Source organism: Populus euphratica, unplaced genomic scaffold (assembly GCF_000495115.2).
Source record: "Populus euphratica unplaced genomic scaffold, PopEup_1.0 scaffold1019.1, whole genome shotgun sequence".
Classification (NCBI taxonomy): domain Eukaryota; kingdom Viridiplantae; phylum Streptophyta; class Magnoliopsida; order Malpighiales; family Salicaceae; genus Populus; species Populus euphratica.
Window position 1 is genome coordinate 6,644 of NW_011500876.1, and position 16,115 is coordinate 22,758.

At 33.2% G+C, this 16,115-nt stretch overlaps 3 protein-coding genes across 3 annotated transcripts in view; 1 reads left to right on the forward strand and 2 right to left on the reverse strand.

Moving 5' to 3' along the window:
• Positions 1-1,196: 1,196 nt before the first annotated feature.
• Positions 1,197-2,371, reverse strand: LOC105116680 (zinc finger protein ZAT10). The gene has a single exon (XM_011014128.1). It carries the CDS (start codon positions 2,152-2,154, stop codon positions 1,399-1,401), a length of 756 nt encoding a protein of 251 aa, XP_011012430.1. The 5' UTR covers positions 2,155-2,371; the 3' UTR covers positions 1,197-1,398.
• A 9,958-nt stretch (positions 2,372-12,329) lies between these two features.
• On the forward strand, positions 12,330-15,456 carry LOC105116683 (ATP-dependent Clp protease proteolytic subunit-related protein 1, chloroplastic-like). The gene is given in 6 exon segments (XM_011014131.1): positions 12,330-12,536; positions 13,466-13,528; positions 13,807-13,918; positions 14,571-14,632; positions 14,700-14,881; positions 14,963-15,456. Coding segments are annotated over 6 exon segments (504 nt in total). The 5' UTR covers positions 12,330-12,488; the 3' UTR covers positions 15,000-15,456.
• Positions 15,457-15,688: 232 nt separating this feature from the next.
• Positions 15,689-16,115, reverse strand: part of LOC105116682 (ankyrin repeat domain-containing protein EMB506, chloroplastic-like) — a 2,374-nt gene continuing 1,947 nt past the window's right edge. The window contains exon 8 of the mRNA XM_011014130.1: positions 15,689-16,106. The gene's annotated coding sequence lies outside the window, so the exon portion shown is untranslated. The remainder of the gene's footprint in view (positions 16,107-16,115) is intronic.

The following is a 16,115-nucleotide window of genomic DNA, read 5'->3' on the forward strand; positions in this document are numbered from 1 at the left end:
AGGGAAAGAATTGAAAGAATATGAAACAAAAATTAAAAATAAATTCATATATTTTTAAGATATGATTTTGTTTAAACGGCTCAGTTTTTCATATATTCTTTAATTTATATTATTATTTCTAAACTTTAACAAACTATAGTATTTTTAAAGAAAAAAATTATAAGGACTATAGCTCAATTGATTAAATTTTAAATTTATGTTTTAAAAATTATTAATTCATTATAAAATTTAGAATAATCAGAATCTTATTTAATTATTAATTATAGAATTTTAAGAAATTAATTACTTAATTATTAATTATAGAATTTGAAAAAATTAATTAAAATAAGTATAAATTATCTAGCAGTTGCGATTAAAAAAAAATCCACAATGAGAGGGATGTTTGAAAACCCATGCAATATCCATGAGGCATCCTGCAATACCGAGGATTTCACATCAATTCAATAGTAAAATGTAAATGAAATCAACAGACAGATGTGAAAGCTCCGCCGACCGGAAAAGGCCTCCAGAATTAGGACAAGACCGTGTACTGCAGTGGGTGTTGTGCAACTACCGCTTACAGCTACAACTACAAGTGTCCCGAGCCACGCAAAAGACGTTAAATCATGATGCCAACATGTGGATTGAAGGCATGATCACATGGGAGGTTATTGGTTAAGTCCACCATCTCAGTACTCTTAACATGGTATGGTTCTTTGTTTAGAAAGACCATCAAGACCACTACCGAGTGCCCCGCCTGCCTGCCTGCTGTATCTGCGCTGTTCACACGGCAATGACTCGCACAAAAAGGGTTATGAATATTTAAAGACTCCCTCGGCTTGAACGGGTATTTACCACGCGTATAATGCAATACATGAACTTGACTTCAACATTCACAGGCCGCCGTGATCCGTGAGTCCGACCTTTACTGTTTAACCCAAAAAAATCGAGTTTACCGCAATCTAGAGAGAAAGGTTTCATCGTGTTTGTTGAGCTTTTCCTTGGGCACTATTTTTGAAAAATATAAATTTAGAAGGAGAAATTGAACTGTAATCCGTCCTATTCTATACCCACAATATTAGGCATTTAAGGCGTGGGGAGAGAGTTCAACCATCCGAAAAATGAAATATGGAGTACAATTAAAACATGTAATTAAGAAGAAATCCATTCATATCCACGAGTATAATAAATAATTGAATATGAATCTCACGCAATTCTTTTAAAAAAATAATAGTAAAAGAATGAATTAATGTCCAATGGAAGAATAGCAGAGGAAGTCTACAAACAATGAATACAAATCCCTATACAGAACCCATTCATTATCAAAGCAAACCCCAAAAGATAACACCATAGAGAGTGATGAAAAGAACAGAAAAATCCAAGAATCCTCCTAATTAAACCTAATCTTAAATTCTAAATTCAAATTTGCGAAGAACCCATATCGGTCCTTTCTTGCTTAAGCGAAAACATTAATCTTGGCTTTTTCCCTGGCAAAGGACTTTCCACTTCTTGATCTCCGCAGGGTTCTGGTTTACTGATTCTTGGACCTTCAAATTCAGGCAAAGCAGGCAAGTTCAGGTCAAAGTCAAACCCACCACCGCTTCTTTGACTTTTACTCTGGCTCACGCCACCGCCTCCAACAGCACCACCGTCTGAGGTGGTGATTGCAGCGCTAGCACTACTGCTGTTGTTGCCTCCAATTGTGCCCTCATAGTGACAACGTTTGTGTCCGCCTAAGGCCTGTCCAGTAAGGAAAGTCTTGTGGCAGATAGAGCACTCATGAGTCCTACCACTGGTAGTCGTGGTGGTTGTGGTGGAGGTTGATGGGTTTTCGGTGGCTGAGGCGACGGTGGACTCGGAGGAGGACTTCCTGTGACTGGCTTTGTGCCCGCCAAGAGCCTGGTAAGAAGAGAAAGCCTTGTTGCAAACCGAACACTTGTAAGAAAGATCCGAAGTTGGTGGTTGGGGTGGTGCAGGGGAGGCGGAAGCGGTTTTTTTGGCAGTTGCGGCAGTGGAGCCGCCACGAGCAAGCATGATAAGGCAAAGAGCGAGGTATTCTTCCTCGGTTGAAGGGGACTCACTACGAGGTCTCTTAGAGCGTTTCCTCTTAATCCATGTTTCTTCATAATTGAAAGGAGCGGCTGTTGTAGGAGAATTCAGAGCTTCAAGAGCCATGACTTGGATTCTTGATACTGAGTTTTTCTTGTGTGAGTGGGCAACGAGAGCTACAAACGAAAAAGATTTCTAAGGAGAGGAAGAAAGGCTTAGAGAGAGAGGGAGAGAGGGCCGATCACTGAGTGTAGAGTAAGGAAAGGTTTTGTTTATATATATAGGAAGTTGTGGTGATGGAGTGGGAGAGTTGGTGGGCAGTGAGGTCGGTCAACTAAGCAATAGAGGGGGGGTTGGGATTTGTGGAGACTGAGCTACTACTAACAAGAGAGGCTGTGAGGATACGACTAATTCCAATGTCCAAGTCAAAACAAGGGTACGCTGGCCTTTTTAACACACATGAAATAGTAGTAGAGGTAATTTGAATCCTAGGTGAACTCGGGGTCTTTTGGCCGTGTGGAGCACGCATTATTGAGTCAGCAATGAGGCATTAACAAGGTGGATAAGCTTGCAAAGACTGTATTTTTATTGCCTTGTATATTTCAGTTTCGCGTCCCACAAGTAAATCTTGGGATGTCTTCGAAGATTATTCTATTAAAGTGACTTGCTCCTTTCCGATTCCTTTCCTTCTTCGGAGTGGTACAAGTTTTTTTTATATATATAAAAAAAAACAATACCATTCAATTTACGCGAGGAATAGTAATAGCAATTCATTAAGCTTTACTGCACGTGTCTAATACTGCCGGTGTCCAATCGTATTGATGTTCGTTATCAAATGGTACTTTTCTTCTCTTACAAACAGAATTCAGCATGGCATTGAAACTGAAATTAGAAACCATCTCTTCTTAATATGGAATAATAAAATAAAACACGACACGTAATAAAAAAAAAAAACTTTGGTTTGCTCCAGGGAGGTTGAAGAACCCTTTTACCCTTTCTTTTATTCTTTAAATTTGACACATGTAATGAAGAGTGAGGTACAATTTATTAAATAACTATGGTTTTTATGTACTTCTCCACGAAAACTAAGTAAATTTGCCCACATATATAGCTACCATTATATTTAATAATGTTTCAATGATTTTTTGGCGTTTCCCATGCATTATTCCTATATAGAAATGAGATCTAACGCACGATAACAATGCACCGTACTAATGAATCCACACTAGTTCTTCCTTGCAGATTAAGGTCTTACTCGTCGTCGGCCATTTCTTTATAGTATATGTCTTCAAGGTCGGAAACGTTTCGCGGTATTTGCTTGGGCCGCCGGTCTTCCTTCTCTAGAAGCAAAACAAACATCCCTTGCTCTGCTTCCTCGTTACTTCTACGCCGTTGATCGTTTACATTCACGCGCTGAAAGTGCACAGGAAATTTTTCTGTTACTTGCAAATTGACCTTATCTTGGAATTTTGAGCTTTATGCTTGGTTTTGGTAGTTTCTTGTTGGTTGGCTAATGCCTATCTAGAAAGACAGCCATCTAATGCTCGCCCAGAAACATCTCTTTCTTTGCCACCTGGACAACTGTCATCCCATGATTATCCCTCGTTTGCATTCTAGAAAATACAAGTCCCTCCCCTCGAATCACCCCTATCAGTTGTTAGGTAGTGTCTGTGTGTCTGTGTCAGGTACTATTTTTAAAAGTAACTTATTTTAAAATAATATTTTTGATATATTTTAAAATCCTTTTTTGATATAAAAAATAAAACGACAGAAGATTATAAAGTAAATTATTTTGAAATAAAAAATAAAATTAAAAATTATTCTGTTTGTTAAGGAAATTCAAAACTATTTAAAAATATTAAAATTATATTTTTAAATAAAAATAATTTTAAAAATAAACTTAACTAAAATACCAAACACACAATTATCCTCAAACCGAAATGCAGTGGTTATTATTCTGAATGCTAGAAGAAAGCATGCGTTGGATAATACGAATGGAGCAAGGGTATAATTCCGAATTAACCAGAGATATTCCCGCGGAGCGATGTATATATATATATATATATATGGACAAGACAATGAATCTTGCGCTTTCTCACTTCCATTCCATTACATGACAATTCAACGTATTTTTTACCAAAATCGTAAATCAGAAGATTAAGGAAAATTAGCACTAATACCACAATATATAATCCGCGTTTAAATAGTAAAAAATCAATCTATTTTTTGATCTTAAGACATAGTTTTTAAATATTTTAAGGGTGTGTTAATATATACTGTCGAGTCGTGTTTTTTTTAATTAATCCTTTTTAAAAAAAATTAATTTTTATAATTTAATATATTAACATAGAAATATATTTTTAAAGAAATAAGGTGAACTGTCACGCATCCCTAATTCTTTAAAATCATACAAGGGGAGGGCATAGAAGGGTTATTGATGTCAAATAACATGACAGTTAGCTAGTACAGTCTAGTAGTAGCTAGAGAGGGATAGTGGACTTATAAAGGCTTCACCGACGCGCAATCGTCAGGGCATACGGCAAGCAACGCCCCAATCTTCTACAGTAAACACGTGTCCCCTCCTTTTTGCTGGTTTTCACATGCTAGCAAACATATAGAGATAAACCGACAATATATTTTTAATGACCACCATTACCCATCCATTGGCTAGGGATCTCTAGCAAATAGCCACGTGGAAATTTTTATGTGTGTTTGGCCACGTATAACCACCCTCTTTCTGCTGAGCATCCCCAGCCGCTCTTGGCAAGTCCAGTAGCCTCTCTTTTCTGGATCCCTCTTCAAAATTAAATGTGTTTTTGGTGCTGTATTTTAAAAATTTTAAATTATTTTTATTTTAAATTAATATATTTTTAATATTTTAAAATTATTTTGATGTATTAAATTTAAAAATAATTTAAAAAACAATAAAAATATTAATATATTTTTCTAAATAAAAAATACTTTAAAAAATATTTATAACCACAGTTTTAAACACTATGGCATTAAAAAAAAACAGATACATAAATATATAATTAATAATTTTTAACATGAAAAATAAGAGATGATTTTAAAAAATTCTCGTAAACTTCTAAAAGATATATTTTATTAATTATTAAACCCGAGAGAAATATAAAACATGAAAAATTGTTGAGAAAGAGATTGGGAAACCATAATATAAAAGCCGAGAAAAAGAAGGACAGCACTACTTCGCTGCAATTCTTCCAAGTTTCTGCCGTCCTAAAACTTTCGGCCGTAGAGCGTAAACTACAATTTTGTAAACTAACAAAAGCTACTCTTCACTGTAACAGTATAATGATAATTTTGTTTTTTCACAAAAAAAAAAACTTAACAATTAAGCATATTGAAATCTTTTTATGTGAACTTGGTCAACACCGAATTATCTGGAGATAATTTAATTATATAATAAAATAACTAAAATATTTTTAAAAGTTAAAAATTTGAAAATAATATCAATTAAGTATATCTCCGGGTGCATAAAAGTTTTTAAAAAGTTTATTATATTTTCATCAATATCAATATTATATAAAAGATATTTATTTGTTATTAATATTATATAAATAATATTTATTTGTCTGTAAATCAAGAGAAAATAATACTTCAACTCTTCTATTAAAATAATATGATAAAATTTAAAAGTTATATATATCCTTTAAACTACCCAAGTAAAAAAGAATTTTTTCTAATTCTTTATTTATACTTTTGTTTATACAAACCATTTATCATATATATTTTTTTTAAAAAAAACTATGCTCCTAAAGAATTAAAAGTTTTTTCTCTTATTTATTGAAATATTTTATTAAAACAATCTTGTCAAAAAAATTATTTTACATGTATTGAATCTTCTATCATTAATCATCAACCTCTCAAACTCTAAAAAATAAAACATTAATGTGAACATTTGATCACCATATATGACAACACTCAAACCTCCTTTTTCATTAGCATATTAAATTTTAAAACATCATAGTTTTATGGTTTTTTAAGGGGGTTTAGGTTTAAGCTTCAGATAGTTTCACTAGTATAGTCATGGAATAATCAATAAGCAAGAAAAGGAAGAACTCTGAGTGAAGACTTAAAATAGCAAGTCTAGGGAAGTTCATGACATTTGCATATCTATAACAAAGCAATTAACCCCTTTTAACATCTCTTATAAGTGTTTTATGTTGTTGAAAGCTAGATCAACATGAGATTTTTAATATATAGCTAAAAAACATTAGTAACTATCTGAATGATTAAATAAATACCAGCTAACAAATCGAACCCCCACCAATAACTAAGATTGCTTGGGGTTAGATAATTTATCAAATGCTGATTAAGTGTGGGGAATATGAGTTGTTTAAGAAGAGAGAATTATTGTTTGCTGATAATCATTTATTTTTCCTATTATATTAACTCTAGTTTTCTCACCTTTTTAACGGTCTAGGACCCTAACTAACTAACTAGTTAGTTAGTTAGTTAGTTATCTTTCTTCCATCTCAAAAGGATATATAGGTGTGAAAATAGTGTAGAAGGTCATAGGTTGCTGAAAAGGTGTGCTCGATGACCAAATTAGAGAGATTATAACTGCTTTTTCTTCTCTCCAACCCTTTTAAACTGATTATCTTTCTAGAATAAAGCAAGCTTAAGAATGAATCTAATTGAAATTTAGGTCTCTTTGGAAGATTTTTATTTCCTCTTCGGTGAATTAGCATCATCTATGAAAAACTAATCAAAAAGCCATCAACTGTTTTTTTAGAATTGATTTTTGACATCCTTAGTTGTTATTAATTGTAAACAATCAAGAAAATCCAAGGATGAGATATGTCATTGACCTCCCTACAGAAGCTAACACGTCTTCTCTATTAGATTTTCAATGACTCATTAATTATGTGCAAACCCTTGCCCAGGTCATCTTGGCATTTCAAGAGCAACATCACGTCTTGCCATTCCAACAAGTACCAGCACATGAGGTAGCTTCCTCAATCCTAATCTCCCAACCATAACCAGTTTGCCCTGTCTGGAGATAATTATTTTATATAGAGAATACTGATTCATAATGACTTGAAAAGCTTTTCACCTTGATAATCTCGTAGTCCTATAAAGATCACTCTTGTAATCCTTCTAGTCACTACAAGATTAAAGTAAAATACTGATGTTTTTTAGCTTTATATATAATAATTAAAATGGATAATTTGTCGGGGTGACTTAATTGTGAAAAAGTTAGATAAGTAATGTTATCATTGACTTAAAAATTAAATCAATTAATGGGATGTTAGAATTATATTGAAGGGCTTGTCTAAGAACGCGGTTGAAACCATACTTCATAAAAATTTAATTTTTTGTTTAAAATTAATTTAATTTTATATTTTTAAACTATTTTAATCTGATAATATTTAAAATAATTTTTTAAATAAAAAAACTTTGAAAAATAAACATTATCACCCTTTCAAACAGTCCTTTCAGCAAGATTTTCACTTGGAGTGCTTTGGTTTTTTATTTACTTCCATTTCAATAATCACTGTTTGCACGAGTGATTAGCTGGGAAATTGTAAGATCGATAAAGACATATGAGTAGATGGGTACAACAAACAACTTAATTAGGGCCGCGCGGTCGCTGTGAGTAAAATCTCAAGTTTATTGAATTAAAGCAAGATTCATATCTACTCTATAAATGTTTATTATTATTCATTTTTTTTAGAAAAGAGCATGCCATGTGTTTGGGAATTATTGTTCAAGAAGGCGTAGAAGATTATACGTCTTTCAGAGGGATATAGAGAGTAATTGCCAGTGCATGCAGCGTAGATTAGATGCATTCTAGGTTCGCCCATGGTGCTCCTTTCCCCATGGTAGAGAGGCCCTAGAGGGCTAATCAAATGCCAGAAACACCTGGGAATCGAGATGTGTATATCTCACTCAAGCTAAATCTTGTATTTTATTAATCACCCACCAAAGAAAAAAGAACAGAATTATATGAACAGTAAGTCTAAAGAACTCTCCATCATTAAGGAAGGGGTTTAGCTTAAACGCGGGAGTTCATAAGAATGTGAATTCTCAGGCGGAGTCAAGGTTCACCTTCAGAGAGGACAGAAATGAACAAGGGTTCTTCTTTTTTTATGCTGCCAGGCACTGCTTGTTCTAAACCCCTGCCGTGTCAGAAACAACAAAGTAGAAGATACGTAACTTTATTATTTTTTAGTCGTCAAGCCATTGCAGATTCCAGACGTCACTTTTGCAGGTTTTATATATCCAGAAGAATAGGAGGAAATTCAGGAGTGTACACATTCATTCATACATTGCTTTGTGATCCAACTCACATTAGCTGGAGTTAAATGTCAAGGGCTGTTGTTTTTGGAACCATGTTTCTCTTTTTTTTTTAAGAAAAAAATATAGTCGTTTAAAATTAATTATTTTCATGTTTTGAAATCATTTTAATATGCTATTATAAAAAATAATTTTATAAAAATAAAAAACATTATTTTCAAATAAAAAAACACTTTTAAAATCGCCACCCACGTACCACCACAATCACTGCCAAAGTTTTCAACAAAGTACTACACTTCGATGTCGTGTCGTTGCTGTTTTTCTTTTCCCTGAATAGCTATGATTCTTAGCAGCGAAGGCAAATAGATGGAAAAAAAACCCACCCAATTAATTAATTAATTAATTAATGTTGTTGAAGCCACAGCCTTAAGTAGGGCAATTACTTTTTACCGGAGGTCGAGAGATGCATGAACCTCCATAGATTCTTTACTGAGCATGTACATATAAGAATTTTCATATAATGATCGACATTATTTCCATCTTAATTAAAATTCTATACTGACGGTCACGATTCCATCTTGTATAGAAAATTAATCCCTTTTTTTTTCAGTTTTTTCACATAACATTTTTAGAAATGTGATTCTATGTTTATTTTATATTTTGATAGGTGTTATTTTTTAAAAATATTTTTCATTTAAAAATATATTAATTTATTTTCTATATAAGCATATTAAAACAATTTTAAAAAAAATTAAATAAAAAATAAAGATATTTTAGAATCGGGACCGGAATGAAAAAACAAATTCCGCACCTGAATATGTAATTTTCAAACTGGAATTTCATGCACCAACGAATTAAAGGGATTTTCTTGGGTGATAATCATGTAATGGTCAAATTATCTCTTCGTGGCCCGCTGCTTCTTGGAAACAGGCTGGAAACTTCAAGAAGGCGAGGAAGAAATGGGATGGATGTTGACCTCTTGAATGATGAATTAGTCAAGTAACTGCTCTTTTTTTGTTGGATTATTTCGTTGTTTTCTGTTGAATTTCCTTTGTAGGAATTAACAAGTTATTTCACGTGTAAACTTCGCACTAGGTCGGTTGATGTTTTTAGTAAAAGAAAAAAAAATATAAAACTTTTCTAAATTTCTTTTAGACAATAAAAGTATGATTTATAGATTAAAAAACGTATACATGGATTTCATTAAATAAATAATAAACTATTTATGCAGATAAATTTAAATGTTTATATTCAATTCACCTAGAATAATTTTTTTTAATGTAAATAACTTAATGCATAGGTTTTATTAACGTGTATTTTGATAACAAGTTAAAAAAATATAATTATGAATCAATAAACTAATATTTATATATAATAAAATATAATGAAGATTATACAAATTAAACAGATTTATAAAATTTCAAATATATTTTTAACATAGTATAAAATTGGGATATTCTTGCACTTGCTACATTGACATGCTATTTTTTTAGTCTTTGTATCGTAGTTTTTTTAAAATAAAAAATAAAATATAAAAGAATGAAGATAAAATTAAAAAAAAAATATTTAAATAGACCAAGGGTAGAGTGATAAATATTTCAAATGTAAATAATATTTTTTGAAAAAAATATAAAGAAAAAATTAATTGTAAAGATATTATAAAAATTAAAGATAAAAAATAATAAAAATAGATCAAACATCAAATAATAAAAATTTAAACTGTTTTGTAGAAAAATTTGTTTCCTAATAAAAAAACACAAAAAATCACAGATATATCACTGCTGAAAAAAATTAAACTGTGTAATTTGTATAGTAAAACACCGTACATGTATAATAATACGTGTACTGAGTGTGTACTTGAACATACTGATTGGCGAAGCTGTGTTTTCCTTCGTTTTTCTAATCCGAATGAAGATTTGGATAAGGCCCAAGTCAGCCTTGGAATTTCATGACGTCGAGAGCTAACCATTTTGCCAAGTTACTTGCTGACTGCAAAGAGCTAGTTTTTAGTTTTTAATACTCAAAACAATGGGGGCGGCCTCTGGTTTCAGAGATCTACTGCATCCTGTTACTATTGCCTGCCTGAGGATTTAAAGCCATAAGAAAACGGCGAATATCCTCGTCATACCTAAAATCTTACAGCATCCTGCATGTGACCACTTGTCTCGATATTGTGCTAAATGGGGGGAGGCCGATCTGCCCCAGATCCGTGTATAGTTTTTCCATGCCGAACTTGAATTAGTGGAAGTCAAATACAAAGACCAGCAGGCTATATTTTACAGCGTCTACACAGCACACCTTTTTTTTTAATGGGTACTTATCTCCCTTTATGTTGGTAGATCTTGATCAGTTACGTCGACTTTTCCAATTCACAGGGAGAGAATGGAGATCTTGTTGACTGCTGAGGAGGCGCTGCAAATGGAACGCCTGTAGATGCCTGAACCTGGAGGATGGCTGAACAAGAAGAACTAAATCCAGCCGAGCATTTCCATAGAAAGAAAAGGAATCCACCAGCCCTTCATGAGCTCATAACAGCCTGCTAAAACTAGGTTTCGCAGCTTTGCTCAAGAACTAGCCTGGTCGTTTTCCACAGAGCCCGAGTCCCTTTCAATCAATCTTTTCTTCTTCTTTTTTTTAACCAACAAAACTTGTCGAAGGCACCCATTGTACTCTCCAGTACTGTCCACAACCAAAACCAGAAGCCTGGAACGGCTGTACATTATTGACTTGTAGTTATTTTTTCTAAGATGATCGAAATTTAAGCCCTCAACTACACGAAGCAGCAGCAGAAATTGAAAGCTGACCTGGTTTCTGGTAAAAAAAAGATTAAAAAAAGGATTTTTAAACGGTTTTCAATTTCTACATGTTTGTTAGACGGTGGTAAATATTGTTTTTTAAATTATTTTTTATTTAAAAATATATTAAAATAATATATTTAAAAATTTTTAAAATTTATTTTTGTAGCATTGAAAGGAAAATTTATTTGTAAGAATTTATTTTTTTATACTTAAAATTAATTAGTTTAGTATCACTTTAATTATTAAAATAAAATAATATTTAATAGTATAAATATTTTTATAAATCTTGTTAAAATAATGTAAGGGTCCAATAAAAAAAAAACTTTGTTTTTCTAATCAAATAAAAAATTATATTTTTAATATGGATTGTGTTTTTATTTATATAAGTAAAAAAAATGGTTATTTTCTTTAATAACTCATTTTAAGTCCTGAGTTAAGTTAATTTTTAGCATTAAAATTATCCAATAATATAAAAAATATTAATTTAAAATAAAAATAAAAATCCTTAAATGGCGCTCCACAATTCTCATTTTTCGAACATGAGATCTTTAAATTAAATAGAAATGTTAAGTCTTAAATGCTACGTATCTCCTTGACCTCCTCTAATTCCTTTCTTTGAAAGTAGAGAATTATTCACTGTCAGAAAATAAAAGCAACGAATTATTCTGTAAAAGCCCACATCCATGCTCTTACAAATTGTTGCGATAATTATTTATTTATTTTTTTGTGTTGGTTTAATGATGTAAGAGAAATATTTAGGAGTGTATTAGTGATTATTTTTTAAAATATTTTTTAATTGAAAATATATTAAAATAATATATTTTTTATTTTTTAAAATAATTCTAAAATTAATTTGAAAAAAATTATTTTTTAAATGACACTTTCAAAGCTTAAAAACAAATAGGCTCTAAGTTGATAATTGTTTTTGCAGTGGTACTATGCTTTTAAAAAAAGTTGAATTTGTTTTTGCTTCAAATTAATTTTTTTTATTTTTTAAAATTATTTTAATATGTTCATATTTAAAATAAATTTTATAAAATAAAAAATATTATTTTTATATTTTTCTAAATAAAAAATATTTTGAAGTTATAATAATAATTCGAAGTATGTGGGAATGATGGGCCTAAAGCAGCTCTGTTGTTGGTCTTCCTAAAGTGGAGGCTCTTCTACCCAAGTTTGTTTCGAATTAGACAAGTCTCTATACATGAGGTTAGGCCCAAGCCCAAATTCAGATACGTCCTCACTCTTCACTCTCCAGAACCAACCAGTGAAAAAGAACAAAAACACAGAGAAAGAGAACGAGACCCCAATGCACCAAAACCTCAAGCTTCACAATCACCGCTCTCTTCAAGCAAAGAGAAATCAGTAATCACTCGCTGCAGTCTGCAGTGCACATATAGTATGGCGACTTCTCTGTTTTCTCCACTCTCAGCTCCAAACCCAGAAATGGTCAGCTCCTCTGCTGGGTTAAACAAGTCCTCCTTTCTCCAATGCTCCAAACTCCTTTTATTAAGCACTCCTAGAAAACAAAGATGCCACTGCTCTTGCAAGTCCCCTACTGTTTATATTTTTAATATGGGAATATGCCCTTGTTTATATTTTTGAATCATTAATAGCTTTTTGGTTTTTCTTGTTTATGGAATTGTTTGTGTTTTAGAGTCTTAAATGGAAAAGACAGCAACATTGGCCATTTATTTACTTGATAATTCGGAGACTGCCTTTCAATCTTCCCTCATCCATGAGCTCGATAAGTCATAATTGCATTAGAATGAGATGAGATGAGATGATTTTAAGGCTTTGCTGGCAGTATACAGATCACTTATTTTGAATGAGACGACTCCTAATTATTCAAGTTGAGACCTTCAGGTTCATTGCATTTAACTGCAATCTCTGTTCTTATCGGGACCCTCACCTTTCTATGGTTTTATGGAATATAAAGTGGCCTTTTGTATTAGAATTTGAGAGCTGCAATGGTTCTAGTGTCTTTGACTTGTTAATTTCCCAGCAGCCCCGAATTTGATTCTTGGAAGCTTCAAATTCTAACTTCCATTTCTCTTTATCTTAACCTCTGCAGTGATGAAAAATTATAAAAATTTACCTCCATCTCTTGATGGTCTTACTCCTTCACAAATGGGCATGTTCATGACTGAAGATAATCCCGTTTGTCATCAGTCAGGAAGTGTCACAGAGGTTCCTTCTTAATCACTCCTTGAGATCACCTCTCTAGCTTCAAGATGATCTTGTATTGATAAATTGCCTAAAATCAACTTCTGTTCTAATTATGCCACATCAACTTGTGTTCTAATTATGCCTAAAATCACATTCATGTGGTTGAATATGTGTAATCATTCACCCTAATTTCTTTTCTTACTGTTTAGAATGAGAAGATGGAGACTGTCAGATCAGAAACTGAAGCGTATGCCATTGCAGACACCATGTCTATAAGTATCATAATCTAGGATTTTCTCTGCACAGAGGTTATTATAAGATCTCTTTAGTTCATGCGCCAATATCTGTGTGTGCATGTCTGTTTGTTGTGTGTCTGCACACAAGATTTTCAGTTATTTTGTCACCTTTATGTTTATGCCATGGAGCAATATTAAATGTGTGTGTTTGTTGCATGTCTGCATGCAATATTTTCAATTATTTGTTAATTCCTTCATCAATTGTTTAATGTGATTGAAACTTATCCTGTGCATCTCTTTCTATATGCCTGAAGTACTGCAAATCAACTATCTATACTTTGAATTGTGGCATGGCATATGGTCAAGCAGCAATGCTTCTATCTCTTGGAGCCAAGGGTTATCGCGATTTACAGCCAAACTCATCCAGTATGCTCCAAAGTTCTCTTTTAAGTTTAAAAGCATTATCACTAGAGAACAGCAATGTTTTGGAAAATGCATTTGCAATTTGGAGCTTTGGGAACAGTAATGTGTTTAAAATTATTTATAACTAGAGAACCTATTTGTACTTGAATGGTTTAAAATATTTCTATTCACCATCATGTCTTCTAACTGTGTGAGACTATATGGCTGCTTAAGTACCATTCTTGAGAAAAAGAAAATGTGTCTGAACAAGTGAATGGCTAATCGGGTGAAGTTCTATCTCCTAAAATTTTGCCAGATGTCAGGAAAGTGGTATGATAGTTATGGGAGTGTTTATCACTGGTCATTTGTGGCTTGACCTAATCACCAATTTGACAATTTCTGGTCCTACAGGAAGGAGCACAATCTGTTTTCCACCCAGCTAATCCATCTCCTAACTTCTCGTAGCCTTATAAACTTAATTTCTTATAAAAGAACCTGTGAAAAACCTGTACCTGTTTGCTTTGCTGATCTATTTTGATAGCATTGGCATAAGTGACTAGCCCATGCAGCCTGTTGATTGCTCGATCAAACAATGTGGCCATAGGTTTGGCACATCTTTCAAGTAATGTAGAGGGTTTTGAGCATGAGGTTCTAATAATTTGATTCTGGATTGTAGCAAAATTATGTTTGCCTTAAGTCAACTGATCAAGCGGAGCTGCAGTAGATATGTGGATCAAGGTTCTCCCCTACATTCTCCCTTCCTTTTTCTTCCTTCATCAATTTTCGTAACTAACTTTTTTCTCAGGCCAAGGAATTGGATGCAAATACTGAGTACTATATTGAACTGTTAGCAAAAGGAACTGGGACGCCGAAGGAAGAACTTGTTAAAGACATCCAGCGACCACAATATCTCAAAGCTCAAGAAGCCATGGATTATGGGATTGCCGACAAACTACTTAGCTCAAGTGATGATGCATTTGAGAAAGGGTAATTTTTTCATTGCATTTGGCTTTTGTTTTGTGTTTGATTTCATGTGCATTTGAGTGACAATAAGCCTTCGATGTCCAGGACTATGATGCATTGCTTGCTCAAACAAAAGCCATGAAGGCACAAGCTGCTGGGCCAAGAGCAACTCCCTCTTGTTTTAGATGATGACAAAATATAGTATAGCTGATTATACAGAGTAAACTGCCAAGCTAGGATACGCTTTCGTTGATGGCAGTGCTGGTCCGTGTGGCCGTATAGCTCTGGATCCGTATGCGAATCTCAAAATGCTGTATACAATGTGTATCTTAGGCAAGGGCGCAATAGGCCACTGGTTCGTAATAGTATGTAATACAAACAAGTCCATATTTGTGTTCTGATCTTGTTGAACTCCGGGAGAGAATTCATGCCTTTTCAACTAGAGATGAGTTCTCTTTTGTGCAGGGTGTGAGCGAAATATTTTTCACACCCAGACCACACTTTGATTAAGTTGGTATTGAAATGCAGATCCCAAATCTGATTGTTTGTCAGGAAAACTGGTTACAAATACTACATAGGGCAAGTTTGTGACGGTTGCATTTCATCTCATGATTGGTTGAGATTTGAGAGCTTGGGCTTCATTATTATTGCTCTTGATGAAGTGCTCAGGGAAAGGCATCACCATCTTTAGTATGATTTCCTCTCTTTTAATCCATTAACAGCAACTGAATTCATCGGTTGATAGTTCAATCATTCAGTGTCTCCGTTTGAGCTTTAAGAAATCAAATGGCTGACACCTGTTTGCGTCATTGATAGCTTTGAATTCACTTGTTTATTTGCACTTCTGCTAGTTCCAGAAATATAACCAAAATGCCATGTCTTTTGAAGAACATGACTCCTTTTGCTGCTATTGAAGGTGGAGAAGACGTTAAGGAGAAATATTATATAGAGCAACTAGCTTAAAGTTGGCAATAGCCAACAGAATAAATCCACAGAATATAGATTTCTTAAAAGTTACTGATGCCTCACAATTAGGCTAGCCAATGGCTTCAACCTCCTCCTTGTTGATCTGATTGCAATGCATCTCATAACCATCATGATGATGAATAGATTGTACTGAAAGCTATTGTTATGCGTTTTTTCCCCGGGAGACATGACATTTGCAAATCCATTTGCATTATTAACTGTGCTGGACACATTCATCCAAAGATTGATTGTTTGCTGTAGCCTGTTCAGCTGGCTTCTTCACCTCGGTGCA